The sequence below is a fragment of the Eucyclogobius newberryi genome, unplaced genomic scaffold (assembly GCF_026437365.1).
Source record: "Eucyclogobius newberryi isolate DKJ021-1_F unplaced genomic scaffold, fEucNew1.0.hap1 SCAF_10, whole genome shotgun sequence".
Classification (NCBI taxonomy): domain Eukaryota; kingdom Metazoa; phylum Chordata; class Actinopteri; order Gobiiformes; family Gobiidae; genus Eucyclogobius; species Eucyclogobius newberryi.
Genome location: NW_027315724.1, coordinates 12,893,032 through 12,905,195, shown reverse-complemented (window position 1 = coordinate 12,905,195; position 12,164 = coordinate 12,893,032). Strand labels below are relative to the sequence as shown.

The 12,164-nt window shown below is 38.5% G+C and overlaps 1 protein-coding gene across 1 annotated transcript; it reads right to left on the bottom strand.

Annotated features, from left to right (window-relative positions):
- Window positions 1–1,389: 1,389 nt before the first annotated feature.
- LOC140372492 (uncharacterized) lies at window positions 1,390–12,049 on the bottom strand. Its single transcript, XM_072459598.1, has 5 exons — window positions 11,928–12,049; window positions 7,292–7,984; window positions 5,271–5,336; window positions 3,321–3,469; window positions 1,390–1,455 (listed from the first exon to the last, which is right to left on the bottom strand). The coding sequence occupies exons 1-5, from the start codon at window positions 11,962–11,964 to the stop codon at window positions 1,390–1,392; spliced, it is 1,011 nt and encodes a 336-aa protein (XP_072315699.1). The 5' UTR covers window positions 11,965–12,049.
- Between the last annotated feature and the right edge of the window lie 115 nt (window positions 12,050–12,164).

Below are 12,164 nucleotides of genomic sequence, written 5' to 3'. Positions count from 1 at the left end.
TTATATTTTATTTAATGCATGCCCTTTTTCATTTCATATTGGTTGTCTTATCATTGTTAGTGAATTCTGTTCATTGACAATGGTTAGGGTTAGGGTTATTTTACTGTGGCTGGTATTTCTTTCCCTTGTTTAACAGATAAAATAATCTCTGTGAATAAACAATAAATGTGTGCTGTAACAGTGAAAGAGTGATAAAAAGGCCAAGAAACTGAATATAGAAATGGACAAGGCAGGGAAATGACTTGCTAATCATAACCACCATCCGTACAATCAGGCAGCTCATTTTAGCTGTTTTTTTCTTCTACGACAAGACTGCCCTGGCATCGCTATTCTTCTTTTCTTGCATAAAGGATTCATACATTAAATGGCTGATAGGTCACTGGGACTGGTGTTGCACTCTCCCTGCAATCTACTCTTTTCTCCTCACTCCGGCGTGTACATTTAACACCAGACCCTTAGGTGTCTTCCGGCTAGAGATGAATAATGTAAAGTAATTAGAGTGGTACAAGACTTTTCTGATATTGCTGGTATGCTACAACTAGAAACTAACAGAATTTTTGTCTTCACGGTCCAAGAAGGTTAATGACTTCAGAACCTGTACTCCTCCCATTAATCAGCCTTGGGAGAAGTAAAAGCCAACAATTCAATACAGCTACATTTGAGAATGTACAAGCTGGGCGATATGGACCAACATATATACCGGTAATCTCATTTTCTTTTACATATAAACACATTGATTTCAATCCTGCTTATTAGAAAGTACAAATGTAAATCTGCATAGAAGTGGCTTGTTTTGGTTAAGCCTGTTCCCAATAAAAAAAAAAAAAAAATCCAGACAAAAATAAGTTATAGAAAAAGCAACAGGTTATACGTTATGTGTCGCCATGACTTTAGCAACAAAAAATCTATTATCATGAAATAAACTTTCTACGAGGTCTATGACGAAGTGCAGTTAAGAAGTGTTCGGTTCATGCACATTTTTCCCATTGTTTTCTCCAGGTTTTTATTGTAAAGGTTTCTTCTTTCTCTTCAAAAATAACTAAAGATTAATTATTTAACAAACGAAAAAAAAAACAAGAAAGAAAAACAAGAAATTAAATAAAAAACCCAAAGAACATAACCTGTAACTATTGTATTTTTGGAAATTAAAAAAAAAATAGTAGCCCAAAGAAGGTTTAGGCTTAGGTTTAGGTCTGAGGATGGCGTTGTAAATGGGTGACAGATTGTTCCTTAGACCACCACTTCAGAGATGGATTGTCTTTCCTGTCAAATCTAGCTTCTTTGACTCCGTTCTCAAACCACCTCTTCTCTTTTGCCAGGATTTGTACATCACTGGCCTCAAAGTTGTGACGTGACGATGTTCACTGCAGTTTTATTTATTTTATACCTTTATTTAACCATGAGGTCCCGTTGAGATTCAGAATCTCTTTTGCAAGAGATACCTGGCCCAGGCAGCTGCCAACACAATCAACACAGTACAGAAAATCACTAAATATTACATTATAAAATAAACTTGCTCAGGAAAAACGTAAACAATTCTCAATTAAATTTTCTTTTTATGATTTTTTGGCTCGAAGACTTTATTAGACAGGAAAGAACAGTGTGAAATGGAGATCAGAGAGAAGGGAGGACATGCAGTAAATTGTTGGAGTCAGGATTCAACCTCATGATACAGCGGTCGGCTGCACATACGTGTGCTGTGCCGCCTGAAATCACAACAGCGATTGCCTCGAAGGGCGACAGTAAGAACAGATTAAACAATGGTCATCATTTGTCCTTAGACAGGGTTCAGGGACAGGGGACCTGACCTTCTCGGCAAGGAAAAACTACCACGTGGATTACAGAGAAAAAGGTTGCTTCAATCAGTTTTTCTCTTGGCATTGAAAGAAAAACAAGATTTGCGTTGAAAATAAAAGACAATCTTTTGCTTTAGTTTTTTTTTATCATTGTTGTAATATGGATTTTAAATGTCAGAATCAGAATCAGAAAGGGTTTATTGCCAATGAACAGAATTCACAAAGATAAGAACTTGTCTTGGTGATTCGGTGCAACATAAAACAATGAGTCAAAAAGAGAAACAATTTAAATCTGCTATGGGATACAAATAACAATGAGCTACAAGATAAATAAAAATAAAATATAGGCTCAGTATGTACACAAATTTACAGTTGAATTTACATATGTAGTGAGACATTTATCAGTCCATTATTTATATGCGTTTATAACAATTTTGATGGGTTTGCCTCAGATGTAAAAATATTAAGATCATCGTTCAAATGAGCTTTTGAAAATATCATGAATTGTGTTTTTTGGGCAGTTTATGTGAGTATTAGACTCAATAGAGCCATGCCTAAGGAACGGAAGCCTTGACATAAACTACTGTATTGTCCGCATATAGATTAATAGAGTAATTTGGCTTGCAGGTCTTTTCCCAGATCATTTACGCTGATAGTAAATAACGCAGGTGCCAGGACTGATCCCTGCAGGCCCCTTTTACTATGTTAAGACATTCAGATGTGTGGCTCTCTGCTTGAACTCACCTGTAAAATAATTTTGAAACCAATATATGGATTTTTGACTGAAGCCATCTTAAGTAATTAGAATTTTTCACTACACTGAAAGGAGTATCAACACATAATAAAACATTATGCATAACCATTAATTTGGTTCAGTTATAAAATAAAAGGGCATTTTTTTAATGGTTTACTAATTTGTACTTTTAGTCAGTGTGTATGAAATGATGTGGTGATGTCTGTACAAATGAGCTGCAGCAACAAAATATATATTCTTGAAAATAGAGTTTTTTAATCCTTATTTATTGTAGTAGAAAAAGCTTCAGTTGTAGTCATCTGAAGCTTTTTCTACTATGGAACACGCCTGGACGAATGAGGGATTACACCGACATAATCCTTATTTATTGCTCAACCTCCTAATTTTTTTCCTCTGTGACAGGGTTTATTTTAAAGCAAAAGTACAAAATGAATGAGCACTAATGCAACAGCACATCCTGTATGATTTGCCAGTTAATTCCCTTTGTGGCAATAAAGATTTAACTCATGTATTCATCATTTTAACCAAAGAATCAGGAATAAACACATGCTTGAGTTACGAATAAGAAGAAAGCTTTTTTTGTGAATGCCCAATGTTAAGAAATAGCTTCCATTCGCTCAAACCTAAAGTGAAAGTGGAGGGGAAAAGTAGAGAAATGTCACCTGCTCTGGTTCTGACAGCTGCTGGGCCTCATCAGCGGGCAAATCCCTCTCTCCCTCTTCAAGTGTGTGTGAACTCGCCCTGGCAGAACTCGCCCTGGCAGAACTCGCCCTGGCAGAACTCGCCCTGGCAGAACTCGCCCAGTCGTCTGTGGATCTGCAGTTGTGTGTCCGGCTCTGTGCTCCGGAGTCTTCATCTGCAGAGTCGTCCTCACACAAGGCCAAGTCCAGGCTGTCGCTGGACATCTCGTCATCACTGTCTGCCACAACAGCACATCCACAACAGGATTATGTTTATTTCATTTATTTTCTTTATAGATATTATTTAATTAATATGTGATGAAAACTAATTTGTTAAAACACTTTATTTTAGGGTACACTTATCAACATAACTAGATGTTATTATGGCGGCAATTAGGGACAATTAGCGGCAGAATAACCTTATTATGTAGAATAACCTTATCATTAATTGGATGTTTAGTAACATTTTCTATTACTTAACTTTATTACTGCTCATGTATCATGTTATGGTGACATTTTTGTACAGTAATTATAATTCCAGGCTTTTTTAAATAAAGTTGTTGTTAAGGACTAGTCTCAAGAAATGTTGTTCAAGATTCAAGATTGTCCAAGATTATTCTAATAGCAGTTATTAAAAGGAAAATGTTAGTAAAGTTCTAATTAGAAGCAAAATAAGGTTATGCAGAGTAAGGGTTGAATTCATACAAATTAACCACCAACTTACAGAATATGTATGTTGTTTGTGATGTGATTTTAATGCATCTTTTCCAGTTATGTAAAGCACTTTGAATTACCGTACTTTGTGTCAAATTTGGGCTCTACAAATAAACTTCTAACCAGTTAAATATAATAAATGTAGCCTAAAATAATGTGTTACCAAAGAAAATCTAACTTTAAATGCCCTTATAAAGCTTGGCTTTGAAGATGAAGAGTGAAGCTGCTAAAATTTGGCTAAAAACAATAGCTGCTAGCTTTGAATTTGCTTATTATTACAGGATATGCATCAAGGCCATTTTAGCCTTCAAGTGAAGGTACTTTGTGACAAATGTGGATTTCCAGGGGTACAGTTCCCCACAGAGCTGAAAACTGAGACAGTCTAAACTAAACTGTAGGATTAAACTAATACAAGACAAACAAAGCAAAGCAATCAAATACATTTCCAGAATAAATATTACAGATGCCTGATATATCAGTTGGCTGATATGTATAGACTTAAAAACAGCAAAGGAAAGGTCGAAGCTCTACCTATGACGTCACTAAACTGGGAAATGTGTCGTTTCTGAGGCTCAGAGGGAAAGGACTTATAAACCGGATTCATCAAAAACATGAATGAAACTAAATACAACTCCAGGTATGTTTTTGACCAACGGACGTTACATGGTCGAAAGCTCAAAAAAGTAAATTCTATATAATATGTGCCCTTTAAATCTTCTGCATAAGCCGATATTTAGATCAAGCTGCCCAAATGCATCGAGAACAAAAACATAAAGCTTAATTTTACAATTTAGAGTGCGCTGAGGGCACTGCAAAACATGTGTTTACACGGCCCTATTGTAGATAGGTAATAAAACTGTGATGTTGGCATGTAAAATGTGTTTATCTTTCATATTTTTAATACGCTAAATATAGACCGTAATTCACTTTGTGGTGTTTTCTTTAGTAGAATAATTTAGCTGTTTTTTATTTCAAACAATAGGTAAGATTTTGTTGAAAATAATTCAAAACTGGCCCGGCACATAGACCCAGAAATATCAGCTGCTTTGGATCGTATTATATTGGTATCGGCATTGGCCATGTAAAACCATATCGGTCGATCTCTAACAAATACTTTCTTATTGTGAAGGGAAAAAACAAAGAGAATATGTTTGCCGTGCGTAGGCTCAATCCAGGGTGATGATGGGTAAATACAAAAACTCAATATTGTGTTTTGGGCTTTTTTGCTTGTGCGTGGTTGTTGTTGTGGCTGAGGGTGCTGTAAATGTGTGCAGTGACAGCTTGCCGAGGAGCGCTTTAAGTATTGTTCAAATATTTGTGCAAAACCTTGTATTGACTTCAGGGCGTTGTGGTATTCTCGGATCAGAGCGAACGTTGATTCTTTTGCACAACCTCAGAAGAAAAGAAAAGAGAATAAAACAATCAATTTGTGTTCCATATTTCGAGGGGTAAGAAAACAACTTTATTATAAATCAAACGCTAAATACATACGTCAGAGTCAAAAGTAAATCAGTGCCTCTGGATAATTACGTTTTGTCCTACGCAATACAATTATTCGCTAGTATGAAAGTTGCCATTGATTCAGAACACAAGGGATTCAGGTTTTTCTGTAATTACCTCCCTGTCTGGTGAAGCATTGTCTCTGTCAGGTATTTACTTAAAAGTTAAATCAATATAAAAAAAATAAACATAGCCGCAAAGGTTTTTATAGTGAGATTTAAATTAGCTGTGACAGAGGCCGTTAGCGCTATCCACAAGCGCTATCCAAAAAGAGACTGCAGCCTTGATTAGCTGCCTGTATCGATTTGGACCCTTATTTAACACAAGTGTGATCTCTTAACAGCAGCGTTGCCCAAACTTTTTAGGGAAGATTTGTAAGTCGGTGCTCTTAACTTTATGCCCCAGATGTATCGTTATTCAGGTTTGTTCAACCAGGATTCAACACAGCGGAATTAAAATTTCACGTTTTACAGTTTAAAGAAGACAGTTATTTATTGTATGTGAGGGCTTTTTTTTTTTCAATTGATGCAAAAATGACAAGTCAACGCGACTAAATTCTTCACGTATCACCAAACCAAGTAGGGAAAACTGGAATTTTGGATGGCATCTTCATTGCAGGAGAATAATGATAACTCAAACATGAATCACTCTAAATACTTCAAAATGAGAAGAGAAAACATATTAAAAGCTCTTAAAAGTTCAAAACAGTAGATGGATATATTTAGACTTTTCTCCTAGCAACTGACAAAGGACAATTTTAAAAAATGGAAGGATCCGACTACCAAGGACTGGACACTGATAACAATGGACTTGGGGAGTAAATGGGAGTAAAAAGATGTTTGACATATTTAGCAGACATTGGGACGAATATGCCAAACAACATGTGCCTATTTGACTTACTGCACTGTGTCTTGTATGTGGTTTGTATTTCTTGTTTTATAAGTTGATTTGCAGAATGTGTCTCCTTTAAAAAGGTCAAAGTAATTCAGTTCTGATTTTTGGCCATACAAAATGTAGATAGCAGTCAACTGAAGAGGTTCAAAAGTGAATAAAAACAATAGTAGCTAGTTTTAAAGTCAATAAGAATTTGGTGGTTGTGTTACTTTTAATGGCGGTCGGCAGCCAACTGGAAAGGTGCACATTTACCTCCATCTACTTTAGTTGTACGTCTTCAAAGTATGTGTTTTAAGCTATACCGTAAAAACTAAAATAAGGAGAGAGAAAGAGGGGGAAAAAAAGAAGATAATTTTTAGTCAAGGAAATTTGAAGCTGGAATGATTACGATACATTAATGACATCACAAAGTGAAAACCAAGCATTTTGACATTTGAGGCCTGGATATGAAAACAGACACATAATAAATTTTACATGTTTGAAAGAAAAAGAAAAAACAAAGGTTAACAAGGTTAACAAGTGTTTATTTAATCAATCTGGAAAAAGTATTATCAGCCAGATAATATCTGATCTGGATCCAGTATGTAGCACAATAAATCGCAAATATTTTTGATATTGCAATATTCACTAATGCTTTAAGTCTTATTGCAAGAAAATTAAAATCATTGAAACAACACTTTTATTTTTCATATAAAATGTTTTAAAAAGTCGGTAGAATTTTCTTTATTAAAGACTATGTAAGCCTGGTTTGGTCTTGTATTTTTGTATATATATTTATTTATTTATTTTTTCAAATAAGGCATGAACATATTTATATTTGTTTTGTTTTATTACTTATATTTTTTAAATATTGCAATACTATTGTTATTGCAAAAAAACAACAACTACCAAATTTATAAGAGTTTTCCTCATATTGTGTAGCTTTATATATCTTCTTAGACACTTTCACTCACCTGTTGACATTGCCTGGTGTTTTCCTGTTAGGACACTGCTGCTGTTGACATTCTGAGACAAATCAGATAAGAAGTGTTGCTTGTGCTGCTTTGACATTGATCCACGGCCGGTCGGCTCATGTTGCGACGTTCGACAAACTGCAGTGTCACCAGATAACCTTGATCTAGCCGTCGACAAAGCCAATGACCGCCGTGGGGACTCTGCGCAACCGCTTCTTGAGCACACTTTGGACGGACTTGGCGAAATCGTTTTCTCCTCATCCGATTGGTCGGCATCGAGATCTAATGACGAATTTTGAAAGGGCTTTGAGGATTTGACGTCGCTTCCCGGTGGCTTATGCAACGATATTTTGGGTAGGAGCTCCGCGTCCAAAGAGCTGCACGGCGCGAGAGTGAAAGTAGTTCTGAGGGCAGGGGAGATTTTAGGATAGGAATTGCGGTCCTCGGACGTTAATGAGCATCCAACGGAGGGAGAATCATTAGGACGAAATGAGAAAGGAGAGCGTGAGGGCTTGGGGGGTCGGGGAAGCGGCGTTGAGGGAGACAACGAGGGTGATAGAGGTGATTCGATACGACTCTCGTCTTTGTGGCTGGTTGGAGAGCGGGTCTTTGTAGATGTTGAGGTTGCCGTTTTAATTGAAGCTCCGCGGTCCCCTGGTGTGTCGACGGTGAGCTCTGGTTTAGAGGAGAGGGCTGTGAAAAGGAGCACAGGTAGAAAACAGGAGGTGAGTTTCTCCTGAAGGCAATTATTCTCAGAGGAGTTGCCGTCTAAAAATAACTGCAGCTCTCAATGTGGTTGATTCGCGCGGAAAACTAATTAGAAACTGCTTACCGGTGGATACAACGGACTACTAACACTTTCCCTTGTTTAATAAACGTCTTTGTAAAACCCGAGTCGACATAATTGGTTTAATATTCAGAGCAGAAGTTAAACAACACCAAATAAATGTATAATCTAAAGTAAATAAGGAGCAGATAAACTTTTCTGTCAAGCTCCTTGCACTCACACACATCGCATGGAAAATGGGATTAAACTTGAAACTAAACCTGGATTAGACCAGAACTACAAGTAGATCAAGACTACGCTGGTTTTAAACAAGGACAAGTGTAAAAGCAACAACAAGAGAGTTTTTACGGATGAAGGTTTGCACCAAAGGCATGATGTAGAACTTACAAAATGTTCAATGTACTCTTGGTTAACATATCATGATTCTGAATCAGGGTTATTCTACTACATTTTCCTGAGAGCCAGATTTTTCAGAAGCTAAGTAAGCAAGTTGAATGGGCCTGTTTTAAATGATCAGAATTTTAAATGCGTTCCAAAGCCTAGTGCCATTCCATGTAATAGCTCTAATGCATTTTCAAAGAGAGAGTTAGCGTTAGCCTCCAAACATCACAAATTAAGAAAAACCAGGGCTATTTTTTGGAAACTGACAACCACTCGACCTGACGTGAGTCATACCAGAGCCTTGTAAAAAAAACATTATCACGTGTAGAAGTGTTTTGTGTAGATTGTTAGTGATTAGTGAGATTAGCGATGAAATTAGCATAATATGCCAATGTAGCAATATTGTTTTTTGCCAGTAAGTGGCGCTTAAGTGTTTAAAAGCATCTCTCATTTTCTTTTTTGTTCTGTGACTCGTGTCTTTCCGCTTCCGGTCCGGTGTACGCCCTGTCCTCAGCTTCGCCGAGTAGCTATTCCAACCGTTTGTTTTCCAATTTAACACTATGGCCATTGAATTAACGCCTGTATTGTCGTAGTGCAGTAGTGTGGCTGAGCCCCATCACGCACCGCTTCATGGCGCCTGTTGTCTAGCACTTTGGTGCCGTATCTTTTTCAAGGTTGCGCCACAAGCCCTTACATAAAGTAGCTTCTGCCACAGTACGGTGCGTCGGAATGACTATTTGTGTTTTGAGTTAATCCAAATTTCTTATTATCAGGCTTCAGGGTTGAGCCACCGCCTTTCTGTCGCCGCCTTGCCTTCCTGTCGCCGCCTTGCCTTTCTGTTGCGGCTTTGCCTTTCTGTCACGGTTGGCACTAGGTCATATAGGGAATTTGACAGGAAGTGACGAAATCCAAGATGGCGGCGCTCTTGCGGCCCAAATCACTTGTGGTTCACCATTTTGCTACACCTGGTGGTGAGAGAAATCAATTTACTGTCTCGCGGCTGCAACTCAGTAGACTTACTGGCCCTGATGGTTAAAGACATGGCTTAATGCAAAGAGTTTGAGGGTTCGATTCCTGCACGGAGCTTTATCTCGAACATTTTTTTTGCAGTCTAGTTTGTTTTGGGATGAGTTAGCTACACTTTTGCTAATACAAAGTCATGGTATGAACTAGTTTTAACCAAACAAAGTAAACCTAAAACTTAGGGTTGGGTTTAGGGGTTAAGGTTAGGGTTAAGGGGTAAGGGTTAAGGTTAGGGTTAAGGGTTAAACCCAGACCCATGTGATTTACATTTTCACAATTCTTTGTTTTACATTCAATGCACGCCCATTTAACACTATTTCTTTCTAAATTATGAATATGATACGACCGTTCGCCATGTTTACTACGGTCGACCACCTGTTTACTTCCGCCCGGCTCCCGCCATGTTGTCCTCTCCATGTCGTCACTTCCTCCTGTCCAATTCCCTATATGACCTAGTGCCAACCTTTCTGTCGCTGCTTTGCCTTTCTGTGTGGGCTGCCTGCTCTGTGCCATGGCGTTCCACATTGCCTGGTTCATGTTTGGTGATGTTGTTTATTTCAAACCAAAGGATGTGCAATAAGAGTGAGCAATATTACAACTAATGAACTCTAAGGACTCGTTTATGTTTTTATATCCGAAACCAAGAACAAAGTAATTAAAAGCATTAATTAGTTAATACATTATTTAACATTATGTAACTAACTCCTTTTTAATCAGTGTGGACGAACCTGTGAGCCTTATTGCCCTGTGTATGTTGGGTATGTTACATGCCCTGGTGTTGTTGGGTTTTATATACTGAAATGTGTTTCTAGAGAGTGGCTAACCGCTCAGTATGCCACACTAACAACCTCGTAACAAATATTTCTTAAATCTACCATTATTCTGGACAATAATGCACCAAAATCATAGGAGGAAAATGTATGTTTTGTTACATCCTGATACAAACATCACTCCTGGAAGGTTCTATCAGAATCAGAAAAGGTTTATTGCCATTGCTACTGAACAGAATTCACAAACATAGGAACTTGCTTTGGTGATTCGGTCCAACATAAAACAATGAACAATGATAAAACAACATATATAAACTCTAAAAGAAAAACAAATCTGCTATAAGATAAAAATAGGCTTACTATGTACACAACATTTACAGTTGAATTTACATATGTAGTGCAGAAAGTGAACAGTGCAGTGAGTGATTAAATTATGGTTAAAGTGACAGGTGTTTAAGAAGCGTTCATGAGTCCAATGGCAGAGGGAAAGAAACTGTTCTTGTGGCGGGAGGTTCTGGTCCGGATGGACCGTAGCCTCCTGCCTGAGGGGAGTGGCCTCCTGCCTGAGGGGAGTGGCCTCCTGCCTGAGGGGAGTGGCTCAAATAGTCCGTGTCCAGGGTGAGAAGGGTCGGCTGTGATCCGGCCTGCTTGTCCCAGAGCCCTGGAGACGTACAGGTCCTGCAGAGATGGAAGTCTGCAGCCGATCACCTTCTCAGCAGAGTGCACAATGCGCTGTAGTCTCTGTTTGTCCCTGGCTGTGGCTCCAGCGTACCACACGGTGATGGAGGAGGTGAGGATGGACTCAATGATGGCCATGTGGAACTGCACCATCATCTGCACTGGCAGCTTGGCTTTCCTCAGCTGCAGCAGGAAGTACATCCTCTGCTGGGCCTTCTTGATGAGGGAGCTGATGGTGGGCTCCCACTTGAGGTCCTGGGTGAAATCGGATGGAGTCCACTGTGGTGACGGGGGAGTCTGTCATAATGAGGGGGGGCTGGGGGCTGTGACTTTCCTGAAGTCCACAACTGTCTTCTGGGCGTTGAGCTCCAGGTTGTTACCGCAGCACCAGGACACCAGCCGGTCCACCTCCCTCCTGTAGACGGACTCATCCCCGTCTGAGATGAGCCCGATAAGGGAGTTGTGGCTAGAGGTGCAGCAGTTTGTGTACAGGGAGAAGAGCAGAGGAGAAAGTACACAGCCCTGTGGAATGTGCTAATAGTCCGAGAGTGAATGTGATTTATGTTATTTGGTCTGAGCTGTACATATGCTGACCACTGGGGACAGTAGTGAACATAGCACAGTGGAAATATTTCTAAGTAACTAGAACAAGCTGCAAAACAAATAAACGCTTCTCTCTTGATGTTACTTTGAAATGTGTTCTAAGAACTCCATGTTTGTTTTTCTTGTTTCTTGTTCCCGTTTTAGTAAAATGCTCTAACTGACTTTGAACGCCCCCTGGTGATTGTTTAACAAAACACAAATTTGACTTTAGAAAATGCAGGGACAGCAACTAAATGAGAAACACACAGATCTGTTTATGTACAAAATGGATAATACATGAGCCTTAAGAGTTAAATTAGGTTATGGTTGTGTTTGTGTTTCTTTTAGCTTAAGATGACATATACTCAAGAGTACATTTTTAATTCTTCTTGTCTTTTATTTACTTATTATTTACCTGAGAAAACTGCAAAAGATGTTTTACTGCCTCCCATTTCTCGTGACAAATGTAATTGTTGAGTTGTACGAGAGGAGAGGCTTTTGGACGTCCTGTTCTTTGGACTGGCAATTTCATTTGAAATGATTCTGAAAAGAAATTGAAGCAAACCAATGTGTAACAGAGATAATCAAAAGATGATAATAAATAAAGACAACGAAGCATCAGTGTAATCTACATGTATATCATTAGATGGCA